General features: G+C 41.8%; 1 protein-coding gene across 1 annotated transcript in view; it reads right to left on the bottom strand.

Annotated features, from left to right (window-relative positions):
* The window catches only part of ANTXR1 (ANTXR cell adhesion molecule 1), a 254,065-nt gene that overhangs the window by 119,768 nt on the left and 110,363 nt on the right, over positions 1-23,934 (bottom strand). Inside the window, exons 9-14 of the mRNA XM_063932061.1 lie at positions 14,728-14,788; positions 14,319-14,417; positions 11,612-11,681; positions 10,385-10,463; positions 8,349-8,444; positions 4,531-4,572 (exon numbers count right to left, since the gene is read on the bottom strand). Of these exons, the coding sequence (XP_063788131.1) occupies positions 4,531-4,572; positions 8,349-8,444; positions 10,385-10,463; positions 11,612-11,681; positions 14,319-14,417; positions 14,728-14,788 (447 nt within the window). The remainder of the gene's footprint in view (positions 1-4,530; positions 4,573-8,348; positions 8,445-10,384; positions 10,464-11,611; positions 11,682-14,318; positions 14,418-14,727; positions 14,789-23,934) is intronic.

Below are 23,934 nucleotides of genomic sequence, written 5' to 3'. Positions count from 1 at the left end.
AGTCATCTGCCGCCGGGCTCCTGCTCTGAAGGGGGGCACCTCTCCTCCCATTCTGTGACACCATTGAATTAAGTTAATTGATAGCTGCTACTATCTTTTCAGTGGCCGACTTCCTCACTGATCCCTGCACCTGACAAATCACACCCTCTTTATTATACTGTAGATCAGTGTTTCCCAACCACGGCCCTCAAGGCACACCAACAGTCCTGGTTTTAGTGATATCCAGGCTTGAACACAGGTGACTTAATTAGTACCTTAGTTATTTTGATTTAACCATCTGTGCTGAAGCCTGGATATCACAAAAACCTGCACTGTTGGTGCGCCTTGAGGACCGTGGTTGGGAATGCCTGCTGTAGATACACATTTTATACGTGTCATACCCAGGATTAGAAACCACAACCTATTACACTGGAAGCAGACACCCCCTGATGAAGCTATTTGCTCCTGTATAGGAAATATGAGAATTCTAACTATATGAAGTTACTTCTCTGACAATTACATGTAACTTCATATATATATATTTATTTATAAAATATACGAACACACACACACATACATACATACATACATACATACATACATACATACATACTTATATTTATCGAAATATAAGGGGTGGGGGGCACCAATATTTATCTTGCCTCCGGGCAACTGGGACGAACTTCCACCACTGGATGGATCATAATTCAATTGCGATCGCATCACTGATCACCTACCTCCACTGCCCGGTGGTCTGATATTTCACATTTTAAGGACAAACTTAAATGATGCAATGCACAGGACACTGAAGTTACTGCGCATGAGAAAGGACTAGTTGCTGTATCATCATACTGTATGTACATGTTATCTATACTACATATGTACATAGACAAATGCATTCCAATTTAAATGTACAGATATAGGACTTTGCTTCATATGATGTTCACAGGCACACCCAGTTAAACACATATTTAAAATGAGGACATACTGTTTGGATTAATGACTAATGCCCCCTAATAGCTCACATTGTTTTGTTGTTTTTTTAACCAACCTTGCTGTCCTCATAACACCTCACACCGTCCTGCCATAAAAGGTATCTCTGCTCCCTCACACACGCATGTTCTTCAGATGCTGAGGATCCTGTCATCTCAGGTCATGTCCTCACCCACAGCCCCTGCCATGCCACTCCAGCATTCCACCCCTTCCATATGGGTAGAAAACAGCATCTGGCTGTGTACCAGACTTACTTTATTTCTTTTTTCTTTTTTTTTTTCATTTAAGGAAAAAAACATGTGTGATATGTTTCTAACTCTGAGAGACTATTAAACACAAAACTCTATGTCCTGTTCCCAGCACTTGATCTTCAGCACGTTCTGGATGGTGCAAATAAACATTGTTTCCCATTTATAGATCATAGATAGCACATAATATTTCAATACTGCAAAAAGTTCAATGCGTGTATCGTGCAAAACCCATATCACTAGTCTACACAGAAAGCACAAATTGGTACTTATGCAGATCCAAGTTAATAATAAAGCTCACCTGTTAATCCACAGTGCCTGATTCACGAATATATATACAAATACATAAGTATGGCCTTTGTTTTAAAGATTATTATTATTTTTTTTATGGTTCTCGTCCAGTAGCGTGCGTGGGTCCAGAGGGGCCCACACCGCACACACTGCACCCATTTCTTTTACATAGAAACATAGAATTTGACGGCAGATAAGAACCACTTGGCCACTCTAGTCTGCCCTCTTTTTAACCATATTTTTATCTCAAAACTTATTTGATCCTTATTTCTTTGTAAGGATATCCTTATGTCTATCCCATGCATGTTTAAATTGCTCTACTGTCTTAGCCTCTACCACCTCTGATGGGAGGCTATTCCACTTGTCCACTACCCTTTCTGTGAAGTAATTTTTCCTCAGATTTCCCCTGAACCTCCCCCCCCCCTCCAGTCTCAATGCATGTCCTCGTGTCATATTGCTTCTCTTCATTTGGAGAATGTTTCCCTCCTGGACTTTGTTAAAACCCTTGATATATTTGTAAGTTTCTATCATGTGCCCCCTTTCCCTTCTCTGCTCCAAACTATACATATTGAGATTTTTTAGTCTTTCTGGGTATGTTTTGTGATGTAGGCCATGCACCATTTTAGTTGCCCTTCTTTGTACAGTTTCTAATGTATTAATATCCTTTTGAAGATATGGCCTCCAGAATTGAACACAGTATTCTAGATGAGGCCGTACCAATGACCTATACAATGGCATTATTACTTATTTCTGCTGCTGATTCCTCTCCCAATGCAGCCAAGCATCTGACTAGCCTTCCTCATTGCTTTGTTACATTGCTTACCTGTCTTTAAGTCAACTGAAATAGTGACTCCTAGATCCCTTTCCTCCTCAGTAGTTTCCAGTATAGTGCCATTAATACTACATTTAGCCTTTGGATTTTTGAGACCCAAGTGCATGATTTTGCATTTTTTGGCATTAAACTGTAATTGCCACACTCTTGACCATTCCTCTAGATCCTCAGTCATTTGTTTTACCCACCTGGTGTGTCTACCCTGTTGCATACCTTTGTGTCATCTCAGAGGCGTCACCGGGTGTGGTGACACCCGATGCGCACCCCTGGGGGCATGGTCTTACACTTAGGGGGCATGGCTTTGCGGGGATCCTGGAATTGTCACTCTGGGGGCGTGCCCAGAATCTCCAGAGATGCTGGGCTTCCCCCAGAGACAGTCTCCGTTTGCTGTCGGCTCCTCTTCAATGACAGGAGCCGGGTGCTGTAGGAGACTTTCTCACTGAAGCACCTGCCTCCTGTCACTGCGGTGGAGCTGACATTTGGTGTCACCCCCTCCAGGTGTCACACCCGGGTGCGGGCCGCACCCCCCGGCACCCGCCTTGTGACGCCACTGTGTCATCTGCAAAAAGGCATACTTTCTCTTTAATGCCATTTGCAATGTCACCAATAAAGATATTAAAAGCACTGGTCCAAGTACATCCCTGGGGTACTCCACTGGTAACATTTCCCTTCTGTGAATGCACTCCATTTACAACAACTCTCTGTTTTCTATCCTGCAAAGATCTTATCCATTCAATAATCCTAGTATCCAATCCCAAGCTTCCAAGTTTATTTAGCAGTCTGCGGTAATACTTACCTCTCCAGAGTCCCACGAAAGTAATTCTGAACATTATGTGCAGGTCTTCAAGAAAATGGTTCAGTGGCCATTTTCCTGCCATTTTACGTATGCACAGTAGGGAAAATTACTGGGAAAATGGATGCCACACCATTTTCCTGGAGACCTGTGCACCACCTAGTGCTCAGATTCACTGTCACTGTCGCTGTCTGCTAGAGAGGAAGGGGCTCGGATGGAGACTGCACATGGGCCCCCTGCTCTCTTAGTACGCCCCTGGTCTCATCCATACTTTACCGGCAGTGACCATGGCATCTATGGTTGATGTTTTTAAGGAACACCATGTGCAGTGAGGTACTTACATGTTTTTTTTTAGGATACTTTAAACATGGTGCTCTAAATCCCCCCCCCCCTCCCCCCCCTGCAAAATAACAAAAGCCCTTTATTTCTTTATTATTATTTATTTACAGTTTCTTATATAGCACAACAAATTCTGTTGCGCTTTACTATTGGAAACAAGTGACAAAGCAAAACTGGGTAATAACAAACAGTCATAGAGGTGGGAAGGCCCTTCTCCCAAGATTACAATCTATAGGGAAATAGGCATGGATACATAAGGATAGGTGTTATTCATTGCATAATGAATAAACTGGTAGCCATGGCACCCTGGGGAACTCTAGGTGTGACCAGCCCTCAGAGAGGCCTAGTCAGCCATCAGTGACCATGTAAATGACTCTCTTATAGAGTAACATTGTATAATTAAATGCACAGTCTGGAACGTGACATTAGAGGAAGGGGTGGGGCGCACCAGGAATTTCCCATGCAGCCCTGTGTGCAAATCCAACCTGCCACCACCCCCACATAACTGACCCAATGGGTGACAGGATTTCGGATTTTCTCAATAAGAAAGTTTTGGCCTAAGGGTGTCGTGAAAAAATGCGGATACTCTAGGACTCAAGAGAGTTTGGAACCACTGATTTATCCAGAAAAGCATACAGTATGTGTACCAAATGATAAACCTTACATCTGTGCATGAAAGGAAGAAGGATTCATAATCAGTCAGCACTCACACAGTTTAAATATAGGTACGGGTAGTGTCATTGTATCTTGAGAAGAGAATATACAAGACAGTTCATTTTTTATTTTAAACAGAGATATTCACAAAAGACTTTTGGGTCTATTTACTAAGCCTAGGATGGAGATAAAGTACCAGTCAATCAGCTCCTAACTGCCATGTCACAGGCTGGGTTTGAAAAATGACAGTTAGGAGTTGATTGACTGGTACTTTATCTCCGCCCACTTTATCTCCATCCAAGTCTTAGTAAATAGACCACCATATTTGGCATTATAGACACACCAAGTTCATGTTAAGGGCGCACACTTATCAATAAGAAAGTGACAATAAAGTGTCCTACCTCACTGTCTTCTTCTGGTGGTGGGGGAGGGGCCATGATCATCTGAATGCAATAAAAATTGAGTTAGTAAATATAAAATGTTGCAATTTTTCTATCTGCATATCAGATGTAACTTTCTTCATTTTTCTATTACTTTGTAACTTTCTTCATTTTTCTATTACTTTTAATTATTGTGAATTTTGTGTCAATCATTTAGAATTAAGCTAATGGTAACATTTTTCAGCATATTAATTATACATGAATGGAGGGTATCAATATGTTATACAGTATTCAGAATGCATGAACTTATTTAAATCTAATATATAATCGCATCATATATATGAAATATCCATCCATGTATGCAGAACTCTTTCAGCGGTACCCATTGCTCCTAGCAACCTGGCTTAGCCAATCAGGATACTCCCAGTGACATGGCTGGATTTTCTCACTTGTCACTCAGTTCTGCTCTGTAATAAACCATCTGGCCTGAATTCTGACTCTCCATCCAGATTTTCGATACATGTCAGCCAGGAATTTTTTATTTCAGCAGCACAGCCTAGAGCTATAGTAATTAACTATTTCCCTGGACTAAATCATAGTTAATGAGCTATATTCTGCTGATTGCTATGTTTATAAGACTATACTGGAGATGTATGCTAAACTGCAAATGGCATATAAAGAAAAATATACATTTTCTAAAATCTATTCCTTTACATAGAAAATATTTCTATGATAACATCACATTGTATCGTCACACTGTACATAAACAGTTTGATCTATTAGTTTATAATATCCAATAAAAAGTGATGAAAAGTGGAATGCTGTAAATATGTCACATTTCTATTCTTCGATTCTGCCAATGTAAGCTTGTCTCGCTTTACTCTTGCAAGTCAGTGAGGAATGGGGTACTATGGCAAGAGGTGTCCCTTTAAAAAAAGTCTGAGGGCTAGATGCATCATCGCTTGGAAAGTGATAAAATGGAGAGTGAAAAAGTACCAGCCAATCAGCTCCTAACTGCCATTTTTCAAACACAGCTTGAGACATGGCAGTTAGGAGCTGATTGGCTGTTACTTTATCTTTCTCCATTTTAGCACTCTGCAAGCGATGATGCATCTAGCCCTGAGTCTGAAATCCCCCTGAGTGTGAAATCCCCCTTTAAAAAGCCAGAGAAATTCCCTTGTTATTATTATAAAGTCAGTATTCCATTAACAGGAAAACAGAATAAATGCATTTTTTAAATATTTAGGACTACGGCAGTGGTGCAAGTAGAAATATTTTCTTAGTGGTACAGAGTGCTGAAAATGGGCGTGGTCATGTGTGTGAGGGGGCGTGACCACATGCCACAAGTGGGAGTGTCTACATGACACTAATGGCGTGGCGGCACTACAAAGCCCCTTTTCTTTGCACTCTGGAGGCAAGGCTAGAAATATATAGTACTGCCTCCAGTATAATAGAAATATATAGTGATACCCCCAGTATAATAGAAATATATATTGTAATGCCCCCAGTATAATAAATATATATAGTAATGCCCCCAATGTAATAACAATATATAATAATGCCTCCATTATAACAGGAATAACCTATGTCTGTCTGTCTTTGCCCAGTTTTGTTCTATAACTGTTGTTCTAATTGTAAAGCGCAACGGAATATGCTGCGCTATATAAGAAACTGCTAATAAACTGCTAATAATAGTGTAGTAGTGCCCCTGGTATAATAGAAATATATAGTAGTGTGCACATTACAATAGAAATATGTAGTAATACCCCCATAATAATAGACATATATAGTAGTGTCCACATTATATTTTACAAGAGACGCTGCGGGAAAGTGCAATCAGGCTCCTCTCTTCATGCCAGCCACAGCCACGAGAGGAGGAAGTGTGATGTGGCGTTATGACAGCGCCTCCCAGTTTGTCAGGGTTACTGGGAGTGCAATGCTCCCAGTAACCCTGATAAACTGGGAGGCGCTGTCATGCTGCCAAGCACCATGCTCTTGTTACTTTGTGGCGCATTATAATTGTGGTAATGGCGGTCACGGGTGCAAAGTGTGTGGCAGGTGGTGCTGAGTACCCACTGCCATATTCTTAAGGGTACTCTGTACCCAAACTTACCCGCATACTTGCAACACTGGACTACGGGCATTCATTCCGACATTGGAACGAATCCCCATCAGCCCAGGACGCCCGTACAGACTGGGGTGATGTTAGTGAAGGACGGAACGACCATGTTCCGTCCTTCATTAACATAACACAGGACGCTAGCGACGGACGCTTGTTTTTATGTGCAGCACATCAAACCAAGTGTCTGTCGCATGCGACCGCGGAAGCGCGCAGTCCTGGGCACACATTGTGCAATGTAAGCGATATGTCGCACCAAAATGGCATTTTGGTGCGACATTGCTCCAGTGTACCCAGCCTTAGATGGAAATTGAATATAATGATGAATAGAATTGTAGCGTCAGAAAAACAGCATACTGCATGTCCATCAACTTTTACATATATTTTATACATACACACACCTATATATAAACTAAAATATTCCTTAAATAACACTGCTGGAGCCTACAGTGGTTCCCAAACCGTGCGCTGAGGCAGCTGGTGGTCGAGGCTGCCTGTTAGGTATGGTCATCAATGGTTCTACATTATCTATGGTCTATGGTCGATGTCATTAAAATTATTAAAACAGTTAACTGGATACCAAGATAGGGGCGGCAGGAGGAAGCTACATGTTAAAATTATTAAAACAGGTAATTGACAGGTGCCACCGGCCCTCGGTGGACCCTATGCGCCTGCTTGTGATGCCTAGTGGTAAATCCGTTACTGCATGGAGGGGGCTGCAATGAGAGAGAGGGGGCTGCCAAGGGAGAGACATGGAGAGGGGAAAATACTTATTATGTTATTTTGACCCAACTACTTTAAAAACGGGACTGCTCGGTAATTTTTAATTATGGAGACACTAAAAGTGCCTTGAACTGAGAAAGTTTGGGAACCACTGGCCTAAAGTATCTTGAGAAATCCTAGCTAGATGTTTGGTCCTATAGATGTGTATTCATACACGATGGCTTCAGTCGTGCCAAACAGCCCCTCTTGATGCACCAGGTGCCGGGCGACTCGGCTGCGTCGGGCATCTTTTACACTCAATATGCGCTTCATAAATAAAACAACCGGAAGCTACCAAACCACTTTGCTAGATTACACTGATCAATCTGATGTGCAACATTTGTACAGCAGTTTATGAATGTGTCTGAATCTGTATACGAAGTGCTACGATGGAGCGGTTTTTTCTCACATCAAGTTCAGTTGTGCTTCATCTGCAACTTTCTATCTGTTTAAAACAAATTCCTGGGCGGTTAAAGTCGCAGCCTAGCGTCTGTAGGACACTGTGAACGGTGTTTTGCTGCATCTGAGATGTGAATAAGACACAAAATTTGCAGAAAAAGACGTTACGCACTCGTAGCGGCACAGTCACACCGGGCGTCTCACACTGTATGGCGTACTGAGGCTACAGTAGGTGTATGAGGACACATCTGTAATCTTATAAATATAACACCACAAAATAACACAATCTTATCACTGTAATATGTGACTAGTCAGCTCATTTAATAGTAATAAATGGAGATTTATGGGATGTATTGTTACGTGTACAGATATAAATGCATCCGATCATATGTGAAGGAGGAATTTACCAGTATGTAGACCGGATGCTGTTTATATACAAGACGACCAGAGCTATTAAAACACTGACGGCAGAAAAACAATTTAGGTTAAGCACATTCCACAAGCTGAAGGTCACATTAGGTTCCAGTAATATAATGTGAGGATGAGATCTGAGACTTACCACAGTGCAGCAGAGTGGCCAGAACCACCACAGCAGGGCCAGGAGCAACAGCAGAAATAGGATGAGCAGAGCTATCGCCAAGATGGTCCCATCCGCCTGCAGGAAAGGAAGCATGCACATTGCTCACATGTACGGTACCACCATTGTACAAGAGAAGCCATTCCGATACGGCAAGTCGCCCCAACATCGCTTTAGTGTCTACCAAGCCTTAGTACATCTGTCCTTCAGTAGTTGTGGTGTGTATCCACTGTACTCTCTGTGGGGGAGATGCATCAAACCTTCAAGAGCGATGGTGTGTGGAGAAGTTGCTCATAGCAACAAATCAGCAGTCATTTTATAGACTGTAGCTAAATGACAGAAGCTGATTGGCTTCTTTGGGTAACTTCTCTACTTTATCTCTCTCCAATGCTTGATGCATCTCCCCTTGTATATTTTATTTTTAACTTTTTACCTGTCCTTAAAAGAAAGAGCAATTTTTATATCATTTATTCACAGGTAACATAAATAATGTCATCAGAAGCCAAGTAACAGATGTGCTCTTTGGTGGTGGCGGATAGGTTAGTTCTGTACTAGACTTGTTCTCTAGCTCTGGTGACTCTGTAGACATGTTGGTTTATTTGGCTTAGGTCTGCATGGGTGGAATTAAAATTAGAACAGATAAAAATACAATAAAATGTATAAAAGATATACATAAATAAATATAAAAAAACATTATAGGACCTAGACGTCTCAGGATAGTTTTGGCTGTGCTGGAGGTATCCGACCCTTGCCCTCGTCTTGCTTACGGCAGACTCGTACCCGTGTTTCCAGCACGGCTTTCCTTGGCCCAAGTTATTTTTGACTCTTTGGGCCACTGTAACAGGTGACCTGTCTGGATCAGGTCAAAGAACCATTACCGAAACACATCTTGATCCCACTTGTTAAATTGGTTTCAGTCTTGTATCTTTTGACATATGTTTTATTGATATTTTTATCTGATTTTATTTAGTTATTTGTCTCCAAGGAGAAAGAAACCATCATTACCCAGGTAGGCTTGAGGTCACCTATCACTGATGATTCCAGCAATGCCTGACCTACTCAGTGTACAGTGTTGTACTGAGCAATCCACGCTCTACAGTAAAGAAGACAACAAGACCCAATGGCACCTTTCCTTGATTTCCTGTCCATAGATGGTATGTACTGTGTAGCCACAGACCTGGTTCTAGGACACGAGACTCCACATCAAGGCATTCATCATTCCAAGATGAGCTGGAAATGTTCCAGCTTTTGGAATGCATCATTGCCTCTCTCATATACTAACGTATTCCATAACAAGGTTTGACAAATTAAAAATGGTTTCTTACATCTTCATGCTCGTTTTTTTGCAGAGTTAGTTTTTTTTCTTGCATGGAAAAAGGGATTAAAAGCCACATAAGAAAAAGATTAGCAAAATGTAAACACGAGACTGCTGAAACTTTTTTCTTTGTCAGTCTAAGCAAACTTTTTTTTTAACCCTCTCAGAGGTAGACTGAGCTGTAGTGTGGTGAATAAGTCTCCCGAAAAAATAGCTTTATTGGGAATGATTAGGGCTGGCCCCGTTATTAGGTGAATATAAACGTTTGCTAAGGCCACCAATGACTAGGGGATGCCTAGAACAATTAATGAGTAATAATAGCATTCATCCAAATTTCAGAGAGTAGCGGCCAACAGCTTCATAGCAGTATTATGCTGATAGTGTGGCACTTAGTTATGATGTCCCAGCCAAGTGCCGTGAATAAAAAATGTGGTAGGTGGAAAGGGTCATGCACAAAGGGGCTGTATAATAATATGGTGCTATGCGTATATATGTGCTGTAACCGTTAACAACCAATGATATTTAATTCTTTCTGTAATGCAGTTTACAAAATAAAAGGTTGTTGCAGGTCCCAGCTCTTACTGTATTCCCTGTGTCCACCAATCTTGTTAATGATCGTACACATTTTATACTGACCCATCATCTCCGTTTTGTACACACAGCTGAGACTAACATGGAAAGCAGAGACGTGCTGAGGACTTACACAGTGTGTGCTGGTAATGATGACGGAGCTGGAGATAAAGCTTAGGCCGTCATTCATGCTGACATGAAGAGCTGCTGTCCTGGGAACAGAGAGCAGAGAGTCAGTGGCCAGATCTGGATGTCTTACATGATACTCACTGTACAGCAACCGGTGCTGCAATCACACAAAGGCATACATGTAGGAGCCAACTGGGGTGCTCACATTGTCCCCTCCCTTGTAAGGCCGTTCATATGTATATATCTCAATGGCAGCAGTTCCACAAATATTAGGGGTGCTGAAGAATCCACAGCACCAACAGAGCTAGCTGCTATGAGGTGTGGTATATTTTGTCGACATTCATTATTTCATCATGATGTTAATATGCTTGGCATGTCAACAACAATCACTGATGAAATGTCAGCATGATCTGAATGTCAACAAAACTTCCCTGGTGGTCTAGTGGTGATTTACCTGAAACGGCTGGTGCGGTGGCTCAGTGGTGTCTTCTGGGTCAAGGTATCCTAACAGTCCAGGTTTTAAGGATACCCATGCTTGTGCATAGATGGTATAATAAAATTGACCGAGGTTGTAATTAAGTCACCTGTGCTTAAGCATGGATAACTTTCAAACCTGGATGAGTACTGTGCCTTGAGGACCGAGTTTGGAAACCACTGTCTTAATAGGTAAGTCCACCTTTTATGAACTATGGACCTTTCATTATATATAATGAATATACTTTACACAATAGTAAGTACCTACTAATATAAGAAACATTCTGCAATATCCGCATTTACCTAGCTGCTGTGGAGGGTTTCTAGTTATAGGATGAGCCCTCTCTACAGGCTTGCCTCTAGCAAAGACGGAAGGCACAACTGCAGGGCTATCACAGCACTGACTGATATACCATTAGGTTGAAAGAACATTTGCTTTTACGAGGGAAGTGAAATTATTTTGAATATTTAATGTTTCTTATAGTAATTAGAGATTTACAATATTATTTAAAATTGATGAAAAATCTCCTTTAAATTGATGAAAAATCTGAAAAAGGGGAATATCTTTTAAACAGGTTTTTAATGTTTAATACAAAGCTTGTAAAATGGACTTTCTAAATGGGCATCCATCTCTTTCCTAGGATGATAGAGTTGTGAGAATCTATGGGACAGTTACATATAGTCATCTATTACATAATGCACCTATGCCATGTCACATGAGAGAGACTATCTGACAGACACTTTATACATTGCTTACATGCCAACGTCCTCCAACACTGGCGCAGGGCATAGCAGATAGGTGTCCTCCACAACAAGGGGCTTCTCGTCTATAACAGAACACAGGTTATGGCGGAGCTGCGTCATAAGAGAGTAAGCAATGGATTATAAGGGTGGAATTCAATTGTTTGAAAAGTCAGTTGGGTGTCTGTTTTTTCCTGTCTAATAGACAGACACCCAACCGACTTTTCAAACATTTGAATTTCCCCCTAAGTATCTGAATGGAAAGTTAATACAAGTTTGGATTAGTTTACTATCAGTAATGATAATAACAGCAATGACAAAAACATTATCTTTTTTTATGCAATAGTTTAAGGACTTAGTACATACCTTGCCATGGCTTGACCAGTATTTAATCATATAGACGCTATGCCGATGTTTACGCTCCCGTATTTTAATTTTGTACTGTGCTGCAGGCCCACCTGTGCTGCAGACCCATCCCTGCAACTGCCACTGGTTGCGAGCAATTTATGGGTGTGGTAGCAAGTGACTGCTTCGAAATTTGCATTTGCTATGGCTCCGGATGGACATTCTGGACATAGGGTTGATCAGATGTTTGATGGTGTGACCGATGTGCAACCAATGGTTTATCTTTGTACACAAGCAGAAGATTCCAAGTATTCCTGAGATGAACGCACTTCACACAGCAGCTTCATCTTTGGGTGCAGCGGCTGTGTGAAAGTATGCTAATGTCGCAGGAGGCGTCATGTATAAAAAGACAGCTCGTAAAAGCTTCTGTGATCCGCAGCTGTGTCCATATATGCAGCATCGGATCACGTTGCTTGGACATCGGTTATCTGAGTATCCCTCATATTACTCATGGCCGGGAAATTCACAGTGAGAGACCAGTGAAGCCGAGTCAGAGAGACCAGACAATGCCTCAAAAAACGGGGCCCAACATGCCCCTATTTTCAAACATTTTCCACATCGCCATCCCCTTCCCGCCCAAAATGGCTGCAGACTGTCACTCACCTGACGTCCGATGGGCAAGGACCCGATCTACACAAGTGCAGTACAGGCCCTGCACATGCATAGTTCAACAAACATCGGACATGTACATAATCCATTGTACATCTCTGGATTAGGCCCATTGTATAAAAGGATCATGAGCATGTGCTAATATAGGGTGTAGGCAGAGCCGAAACTAGGGGGGGCTAGGGGGGCATGTGACCTGGGCGCCAGACTGGAGAGGGCGCTGAGACTGTCACTTGAATCCCCCCTAACGCCCCCTCCCTATGCAGCAGCGATAGTTTAGAGCATGCGGAACTCGAGCGCCAGACTCTGCTAGCTGCTGCCGAGACAGATACACTGCATCCTGAGATGAAACTGAAAATAAACTACATCTCCCAGCAGCCATTGCTGCCGGGAGGTGTACTTTACTTTCAGTTTCATCTCTGCAGGGTGCTGTGATCAGCGCAGCAGAGCCGCATCAAAAGGGGGCACAGGGGACAAATTACTAAACACCCCCCCCCCCCCTCAGCCCACTGCCACTGACTTTAATCATTGCAGCCGAGGTTCGAAAAGGGGGCGGAGCTAAACGACACTGTGCACACAGTGCCACCATGCCAGCCAGCAACAGCATGAGAGGGTGGAGAGGAGAGGAGCAGTACAGCCTAAACAGTGAGTATAACTCAGGGATGGGCACTGTATGTGTGTGACTGCTATATGTGTGTATGAATGTGCGCATGTGTGTAAATGTATGTGAATAGGTGTGCGACTATATATCTGTATGGGTGTGGTATACGTGACCGGGCATACCGACGCCGGTATTCCGGGAGCGGAATGCTGTCGGAGGGAGGTGGTGGCGAGCGCTGCAAGCCCCTTTGCAGGTTCGCTGCACTCGCCACGTTGGGGTGGGAGTGGTCCTTGTTGGTCGGCATGCCGACCGTCGGGATTGTGAGGGGGCGGGATTGTGCATCCAAGGTCCGGCACTCCCAGTGCAGTATGAATTACTTTGCTGGTGTCCTCACAGGTGTAAGTAGATACAGAAGCAAAAGGTGCGGCACTGCAGCTGATTCTCCATAATTAAGAGACACACACGGTCCTGCGTTTCAAATGCAGGACCGTGTGTGTCTCTTGATTATGGAGAATCAGCTGCAGTGCCGCACCTTTTGCTGAGATATATATATATATATATATATATATATTTATTTTTATATATATATATATATATATATATATACACACACTTTAATGCGAGGGGGGTTGCTAAGTTAATGGTTCGCCCCGGGTGCCAAAACTCCTAGTTTCGGCCCTGGTGTAGGACACATGCACAATTGATTATGGGAGGAAACTGGGGCACACAGAGGACACCCACACAAGCACAGGGAGAATATACAAACTCCATGGTGGGAATGGAAGTGGAACCCATGACCTCAGTACTGTGAGACAGCAATGCTAACCATTATATCATGGGGTAAATTTACTAAGATGGGAGTTCTATTTAAGATGGGATGTTGCCATAGCAACCAATCAGATTCTACTTCTCATGTATCTAGCACCTTCTAGAAGATAATATCTGGAATCTTATTGGTTGCTATAGGCAACATCCCATCTTAAAATATCTGGAATCTGATTGGTTGCTATAGGCAACATCCCATCTTAAATAGAACTCCCATCTTAGTAAATTTACCCCCATGTGTGCTGCTTTGGAGCTACCTGTAGTTACAGTATAGGAGAAAACTTACTGAGAGAGTTTGTGTCATTGATTCTGAAACTACAGAGTACTCGATCCACATTCCGGGCATAGCGGAATCCATTGCCCCTTACCACCACTTGGAAGGACTCTACAATAGAAATGAGAGAGATTACACAAATATGTAGACCACAGAGTAAAGGGGAGTGGGTGATTGTGGTGACAGTGGGGTCTCAGGGAGAAAAGAGGATGTAATTGTACAGGTGATCACACCATCACTGCCATCATACACTCTATAGACGCTATCACCTGAACTTCCATACATGTTTATCCATAACGAATCATGGCGAGACAGATAGGAGACATATGCTATGCTGCTAGTGTGCACTATGGCACAGCAAGCATAAAACTAGGGTTTGTCACACTGAAAACAATAAATCAGAAGTAATCTATTTACTTACCCCCGGCACATATACTGGAAGGCTCTGCAGCTAGAATTTCAATGCAGGACATCTTCAGGATCTGGAGGTTAGATGAAATAAGTTGTAGTTCGTTATATAAACAGATTTGTACAGATAGACACTAATCCCAGTAGATCCTCTGTCATACTGAGATTACTACAGTTTGATGTTCTTGGTTCCTGAGGCACCGCTGGCGTGTTTGGAGGTGCCTTAGTTGCTATGTTTAAAAAAGTAATATAGAAACTCCAGTGCTACTTATAACCACTTTGTTATCATTTCTTTTGTAGATTTATATATAATGCAGAGTTTATGTATATCGTATTTGAGTTTTAGCTACACTTTATATGTTTTCAAAGTGTGTTGTGGCAATTGGCAATAAAGTACAGTGCAATGGTGCAGATGAAAGCGGATGTTTAGCATTGTAAAAAAACTCTTCCTTTACCTTGCCTTTTTTTTTTTTTGGAGGGGAGTCTCTTCCCATTTCAAAATCCTGCACTTGCCCCTTTAGCTGGATAAAAAAAGTTGGGTCTCACATCTGAGAGCAGTATTGTCTTGTACAAAGGAGGATTACATGGCTGCTTAGCTCCTGCAGAGCAAACTTAGTATAAAACATTGATTTTTGTGATGGGCAAGGACAAAGCTAAAAGAGCTAAAGGTTCAGAGGAATTCCTTTACTACCACTACTAGTCCAGTAACCCACTCGTCTTCTGGTAGCAACCTGGAAGATGAACTGTCTCTCAAGTTATATGCAAAAAAATCCCCCATCCAAACCTGACTTTTCAGAAGCTCCTCAATGAAGTATATACAACATTTGTAAAGATGGGTGGAGCTAAAATTAGTGATGTCCTGGCTTAATTTACTTGATAGGTAGCATGTGCTCCAATATCTCCCAACTTAAGTAAATGGCTTTAACAAAATCCATATGCTGACAGGTGGAAAACATCAAGAACCTGGGCTAAAATTACCATATGGTGCAAGTCATGGTGGCTTAGCCACCCACAAATTTTACCCCAGCCTTGCCTTTTTTCTAAACTCTTGTCTCCATCATGGAGCTTCCATGATGTTGTGGCCCAGAAATAGCATGTAATGTCATGGCTTCAAGAAGCTGCTCAGTAAGTCCTTGCCAGGGGCTCCCAGACCCCTAGATACGCTACTGTCAAGAACTACCTGCATTAATACTAGATCTACCCACAAGACACTTACGAGCTCACAAGACAAACCATGAATTGTGCTGGCATGGGTCAAGGACCTCACCTACTTTAAAATATAGGAACAAATATTTTGTGATACAGGTTTAGTATCCCATATCAAAATATTCCGAAATATGGAATATTCCGAAATACGGACTTTTCTGAGTGAGAGTGAGATAGTGAAATCTTTTTTTTTTTGATGATTTATTGTACAAAACTTTGTTTAATACACAAAGTTATTAAAAATATTGTATTAAATGACCTTCAGGCTGTGTGTATAAGGTGTATATGAAACATAAATGAATTGTGTGAATGTACACACACTTTGTTTAATGTACAAAGTTATAAAAAATATTGGCTAAAATGACCTTCAGGCTGTGTGTATAAGGTGTATATGAAACATAAATGCATTCTGTACTTAGATTTAGGTCCCATCACCATGATATCTCATTATGGTATGCAATTATTCCAAAGTACGGAAAAATCCCATATAAAAAATACTTCTGGTCCCAAGCATTTTGGATAAGGGATACTCAACCTGTATTATTAATCATCCCTTTCAATAGGAAAAGAGCGTACACAAAGAGGAAAGGTATGTGCACAAAGTGATAAGGAATTACTATATGTAGGAATAAATAGTCAAGATACGTATTATACATTGCTTATTCACTCTGTATATCATGGATGAAAGACTTCAATGTAAACCCAAGGTTTTACCACATTCTGTACAGTATGACGTAAGGCAAACTCAGTCTTATGTTATGTTTGGGCAAGCGGGGTGAAGACACTTAAGCCTGTGTGACAGAGACAGCATAAATCGGACATGGGTCTAAAACTGCAGGGATGTGGCAGGAGGGAATACAGACAGGTTTTCTTAAGGCCAGTGTTGAGAAGCAGCTGATTGCAGGCACCTGTCAGATGCTGGTTATAGGGCTTCAGACACAAAGAACATGGCTCCTGGTGGTGGACAAGCTGCCTAGGTGATAGGTCAGGGGGTGGTTACTATTAGGGGTCCTGGACCTTAGGGTCTACATAAGCTTTGTGTTTGCTGAATTTGAAGACTCTGTGAACATTGTTTGGCTGTAAAGCACTACTCTGTCCTGTGAATCCTGCAATTGCCTGTAAACTGCTTGTAGTGAGAATAAAACTTATCTTGAATTTTACTTCGGTCTATGTGATTACTGTCACACCTATAACATCCAGTGTGTTCATGGCTCCTACATTCAAGAGACTTAAGGGAATAATAAACCCATCAGTCCTAAACTCTAGTCTTCAATCACATTTTTTATTGCATTCTCATAAAAAAAGAGTTTTAAAAATAGATTTTTCAGTGATCCTTATAATAGGTTATATAGTTTGACTGCTTAAATAAAATGGCTGAAGGAATACTTTGGCAAGTGAAGTAACGGAGTGGATTTGAGCTTTTTTTTTCATGATCTTAAAATGGCAAAGCAAGAACAGAATCCTACAACAATAATAGTTTAAGATGGGGCGGGGGCATGTTTGCCTAACTCTAAGTAGTTCTTAATCTGCCCCCACATTTCAAAAGACATATGGAATAGATGAAAGACAGATAGATCACGCTATGTGTAGGTAGCAAGTCTTTATTCACCTGCCAGATTCTGCTTAAGTTATTTTTATTTTTTTATAAACTGATTGATAACCTAATTGCCTTAGCAATTAGACTGATTTGGAACTTTTTCAAAACATAACATCAATTACAGGAAATCTGATGTTCTTAACATGTCTCTACACAGGGCGAGAAAGCAACTCAACAAACAAGATTCTCCATTAAATAGAACTCCTTGCTGCATTAAATACATCATTACTGAAATCATGAGCCACTGAGAGAAATATGCTCTCCACTAGTCTCTATGCAGGACTTGTCGAATAACTTTATTTAAATATGCTCTATAGCCTGCTGCTTAAGCAGGCTGAGGGCTGCCTAAGTATGAAGCCACATAAGCGCCTTGCTTTTTTGTGACTAATGGGTTAAAGACAGGGCAGTGCTAGATTAGTGATGTCATTTTGGGTCAGGTGTTTTTGTCTGCCTATTAGGGAGATTGTAGGAGGGGAGTATAATACAGTACTTATAGGCAGGTCCTGGGGGCCATCTTTCTCTTTGCCATTTGGAAGCCTCTCACACCCACCCTGCAATTTTTTCACTTTGTTTTTAGTGCGCTATTTTGGCTTATATTTACTTATAGTAATTGGCTTTGACAGCCAGATGGGCGGAAAGTCGCTACCAGCCAGTGGTCAAAAGCTTGCATAAGTGGTCATTGTGGGGCACCCCCTTTTGGTAAAATGGCGAGTGTATCCTCCCCCTGCAGGTGGACTACAGATGTTCCCGTGCGGTTTCAACCATTGCTCTGCTAGAGTAAAGGGTGGTGAGTCCTACACAATGCGGGTTATGCTTTAGGAGATGGTGGTAAGTCCCCTCCTAGGCTATTTGGTATTATTCTAGTTGACTGGTACTGGTGAGTTGGTAGCGCATTTCTTTGCCATCCTCCAATACATAGTTAAACTTAGGTCATCAAACAATAAATACCTGTTGACCTTTTACATCTAGCAGTTGGTGTCCATGTCATTATTTCTTAGTGCTAAGCTAGTTTAAGTATATATATATGTTTAAGTGTGTCACAATAAAGTCATGGGTGACTTATACTCTATGCCTGCCATGCAGCCTCTAAATCTCTGTCACCATTAAAAAAAGTAGTCTTCTCCATTCCACTGACACATCCTCCTTGTCTCCTTCTGGGATAAAGTCCATTAGTAAGGACCTTGGATGTTTGTAATAGCACCTACAGAAATAGTGATTTCACCTCAGTGCCTGGCCCACTCACAGTGTCCCTAACTAACTCTGACGTTCATTATTTCATGAAGACCAGATTCATCAACAGTTGGGGCAGGGAGGTAAACCTACTCACTCCATTGTGCTAAGAGCAAGACATATCTGACCCCTACAAGCAGTACAGGTCGACATTGTATTCCACCATTTAGAGAAGTTGAGGTCCAGTTATGAGATATTACAAGAGGGTATATGGGAAGGGAAGGGTAAACCTTCTGTTTACCTTTACGAAGCACCATCACATGCCAGTACAACAAGTTACTAGTGTCAGGAGAAAATTCTTCACTACGTTACTACACGAGGAAACAGGACAAAGCCACGTGGAATGTACAGAAGAAAAGTGGAAGAAATTTGAGAACATTTTTGTCTCGGAGATTAGCACCAAAACCTAAGAATGTAATTACAATTAAGTGGCACAAATTGGCCCTATAATTAGTAGGATGTACTGTAGCTAGACATAGTCAGAAAGTAGATGTATTGTAAATGTGAGTATTAGTGGGAATGTCCCTTTATTAACCAACAATGATTTTCCATCCTAGACCTGGTAAAGATGCATTAACAACTAACAGACTGAAGGGGAGATGTACTATGCCTTGGAGAGTGATAAAGTGGAGAGAGATAAAGTACCAACCAATCGGCTATTAACTGCCATATTATAAGCTGTGTTTGAAAAATGACAGTTAGGAGCTGATTAGTTGGTAGTTTAGCACTCTCCACTTAATCTCTCCAAGACTTAGTACATCTGCCCTTGAGACTGTCCAGTTGTATACATTAGCTGTTTCTTCATCAAAATACAAAAACTTTTTATTTTCTTGCATACAGTAACTTTCTAAAAAAACATTTGCCAAGTACTGGAAAATGATGACTGTCGTTGCTCTTAGGGAATGGATCTTGAAACTTGATGATACTACTGTAGATGGATGGTAGACCTCACATATAAAGCCAAGACATAGCTAGGACAAATTGCTAACTTATATTCTGTTTTCATTAAACCTGTAGCTATGCAGCGTCTCGTCAGTAACTGCAGTGGCTCTGGCATGGTTTGGCCAAGCTCCCAATTTTTCTTATGAGTCATTCTCTATAACCTTACACGTGTCATCACTTATAGATTTCACTGCTTCTTTGCATTAAACAGTTACTGTACTGTATGTCGACGCACGTCATCATCGTCATCTCAGACACACTGTCATGTCCATTGCTTTGGCCTGTTTTACCCATGTCTGTTCATAGTACTTGTGGCTAAGGCTATGTTCTGGTCCATTTAGCCGTCTGAGTTTATGAAGTATTTTCATTGTAAAATATTATTATTTGTTGTTTATGTTATAAAGACTGCAAAACATAAAGTTACAGCTTCTATTCTACATGTTAAATGATTAAAGATTGGTGGGGCCTTGACTAGGGATTGCATACATTTGGAACTGGATGGGACAAGCACGTGACACAAAGTTTGCTGCGTATGAAAAGAAACCCTTGCTGTTTATTGGGTGACACATGCAGTAGTAAAACAGTTATAAAATCGTATTCCCAGTCCCTCAGCATTGGTATTTCTGGAAAAATAATCATTCCAAGCTGCAGATTTCCAGTGACAAATATCAGGATTTCCTGGAAAAACCTGAGTCCTGGCCACTACTATTTCTTCTACCTCTTCTGCTGATGTAGTTATGACTTCTAGCAAAGCTTGTCCCTCTCAGTTCATATCTGTCAGACTGCGACTTCTAGTCTGTGCTGTCTTTCATTAACTGCTTCAAGCGCAGTAATCACATTTCAGCTTTGCAAATCTATTTAGAAGATGATGTCTGTCAGGATGCATGTTGTTTTATCATTGGCTGAACCTGTCTAGATCTGCATGGAATATTCCTACTTGCCCACAGGGCTATGCAGACAGAAATCACAATCTCAGGAGTCTGTGCTTTGCTGGGACCTGTTTGATATTATTTTACAAGTAATTATCTAGTGTTCAGTATAATCTATTTAAGGTAATGTAAGTAGATTTGCTTATGAAGGGTGAACATCTGATACAATCTACACATTTTAGACCTGCCCCTGTTCCTCTTAAGATGTGTTTGTGACTTTAAAGTGAGCATGCAAAACAAAGGAGAAATGGTAACACATTGGATAATTTGTTACATATTGTTATTTCTATTGAACAGGAGCAGTAGTACTACTGTATCTACAAAACATGTTTTATGTGATTAATTGTTTGGTTCTTTTTAGGATGCTATTTATGACTTTTATAGTTCAATGGGGGAGATGTCTTAAACCTTGGAGAGAGATTAAGTGGAGAGTTAAGGGCCCTACACATTGAGCAATCCGCCGGCGAGCTGGCCGACGGCGGATACGGCCGACCCGGTGGCGGGGGGGGGGGGGGCAGTGAAGTTTCTTCACTCTCCCCGTCACCCGGCACCATAGAAGTGCAGGCAAATATGGACGAGATCAGGCGACGGGGCCCCAGTGATGAACGAGCGCGGGGCCGTGCATCATTCATCACTGGTGCCCCTGCACTCAAAGATATGAATGGTATCTCATTCATTAATGAACGAGATCGTTCATATCTTTGAGTATTATCGCCCAATGTGTAGGGCCTATTAGAATTTGAATGGTTAGAATGGTTGCTATGGGCAATTTCTCCATTTTATCTCTCTCTCTCTCTCTAAGGTTTGATACATCTGCCCTAATGTACCTGTTGCCTACCCAGAGTGGAGCCATTTTGTAGTCTGTACCAATATTCATAGAGCAAGTATGCAACTTATCTTGTTATGAGAATCGATTACAATACCAGTGTATGAGAACATGATGTCCCTGCTTCCTAGTAAAGTGGTAAGCTGTGTTTCATGAATATTCATGCCTCAGTGATGTGATTAGAGACCACTGAATTTATAGGGTTTACTCTCACTAATAATTTTTACAGCCCACAAAATGGCTGCCCTCACTGACAACAACTGTGGACACGTTATATAGGGCTGGATGTATTAAAGTCTAAAAATCTATTAAGGAAAGTGGAGGTATTGCAACCAATCAGATTCTAGCTATCATTTATTTCTTATACGTCCTAGAGGATGCTGAGGATGCTTCAAGAACCATGGGGTATAGACGGGATCCGCAGGAGACATAGGCACACTTTAAGACTTTGATTGGGTGTGAACTGGCTCCTCCCTCTATGCCCCTCCTCCAGACTCAGGTTTAGATTCTGTGCCCAGTGAGACTGGTCACACACAGGGGAGCTCTACTGAGTTTCTCTGATAATACTTTATGTTAGGTTTATTATTTTCAGGGAGACCTGCTGGCAACAGGCTCCCTGCATCGTGGGACTGAGGGGAGAGAAGCAGACCTACTTCTGTGAGTTCAAAGGCTCTGCTTCTTAGGCTACTGGACACCATTAGCTCCAGAGGGTCCGATCACTTGGTACGCCTAGCTGCTCGTTCCCGGAGCCGCGCCGTCACCCCCCTTGCAGAGCCAGAAGAAAGAAGCCGGGTGAGTAAAAGAAGAGAAGAAGACTTCAGTGACGGCAGAAGACTTCAGTGTTGAGGTACCGTGCAGCGGTCGCGCTGTGCACCATGCTCCCACACACACAGCGGCACTGGCAGGGGGCAGGGTGCGCCCTCGGCAGCATGAATACTGAAGTTTTTAAACTGGCTAATAAGTATATTAAAAGTGCCTAGGCACTAAATATAGATCCCCGCCAGTATAAAGATTTGAGCGGGACTGAAGCGCGCCGTGAGGGGGCGTGGCTTAGCCCTCACAGCTCTCTCCAGCGCCATTTTCTCCTCACAGAGACACTGGTCCTTCCTAAACACTGCTGTATAGTTCAGAGTGAAAAACGAGCGGGGGCACAGTTGTTTGGTGTAATATGAGTTGAAATAAACACAATATATCATGGGCGCTGGTAAACTCCTTCTGTGTTTCCATAACAGAATGTACTGGGGTCTATCCCTTATAGCCAGTGTGATGTCGGTGGGTGTTTGGTACACGTGTGCGTCGGCATATTTGAGGCTGAGGGCTCTGCCACAAAGGGAATGACTATGTCGGTGCTGTCGACTCCTAATGGTACTTGGTATATGTAAATAACTGTCAACATGTCAGTAGAGGTATATTTTTCCTAAGAGAAAACTATATGGGAGACACAGACGAGGGGGGTGTCCCTGTCGGCACCAACAATATCTGACTGGGTGGATATGGACATGATAATATGATGCATATCAGATAAAGCTATACCTATATGTAATATGTATGTATAGTAAGATTATATAGGTCTGCGGCACGATCACAGACATGATAATATTTATGGAGGGAGTCATTTTCATGGAATGGATTTCTCTCAGACCCCTCAGGGTCGCAAAAATGTTATTTTGCCCAGTTACTACTCCCTGAGATCGACTCGAATAATCTTTCTTAGATCGACCATAATGTTTCCTGATCAGATCCTCAAAAATTGGCATTCAGTACCTGTTCATACACATTAGAATATTAACGTCACTAGGGACCTTGCTGTTCCTGACAAAAAATACGTATACGTATTAGATATGTATATGTATATGTGTGTGTGTGTATATATATATATATATATATATATATATGTATATATAGATATATGTGTGTATAGGTGCATTGGAAGGTATATATGTATGTATATATGTATATAGAGATATTTATAATGAATGCAGAGGTAAAGTTTTTCCTTCTCAATGGATAGAAGGTGAGAGTCACCCCCTGTTCTGCACGGGGCCCTGTCACAAAGGATCGTATGCAGGAAGATATGTGATACTCTAAGTATGTGTCCGCATGTATGTTGATTATACTGGCATTACATGCGCATGGGGGAGTAGTTGTATGCAACTTAAATAGAGTCATGTCTATATCATTGCAGCATACTGCCGTGCGACTACAAGAGATATAGGACTCTTGTTTTCGCGGGCCACTTCCATGGCGGTCTCGACTAGGAGGGCGTTGTGGATTCACCAATGGAATGCTGAGGCTGACTCTGAGAAGAACTGGAGAATCTTCCCTATGAAGGTGAAACCTGGTTAGGGGATGGCTTTGTTAAGTTGATCTCGGCAAATACCACTGGTAAGTCTACCTTCTTGACCTATGTTCCCACACGACGGTTGGTGACGCATTTTTGTAGGATGCAGTCATTTCGACCGAATGGATTCGGTTTTCCCTTTCTTTGCA

The sequence above is a fragment of the Pseudophryne corroboree genome, chromosome 6 (genome assembly GCF_028390025.1).
Source record: "Pseudophryne corroboree isolate aPseCor3 chromosome 6, aPseCor3.hap2, whole genome shotgun sequence".
Lineage (NCBI taxonomy): Eukaryota > Metazoa > Chordata > Amphibia > Anura > Myobatrachidae > Pseudophryne > Pseudophryne corroboree.
Note: the sequence above shows the minus strand (reverse complement) of the source record. Positions and strands in the feature narration are given on the sequence as shown.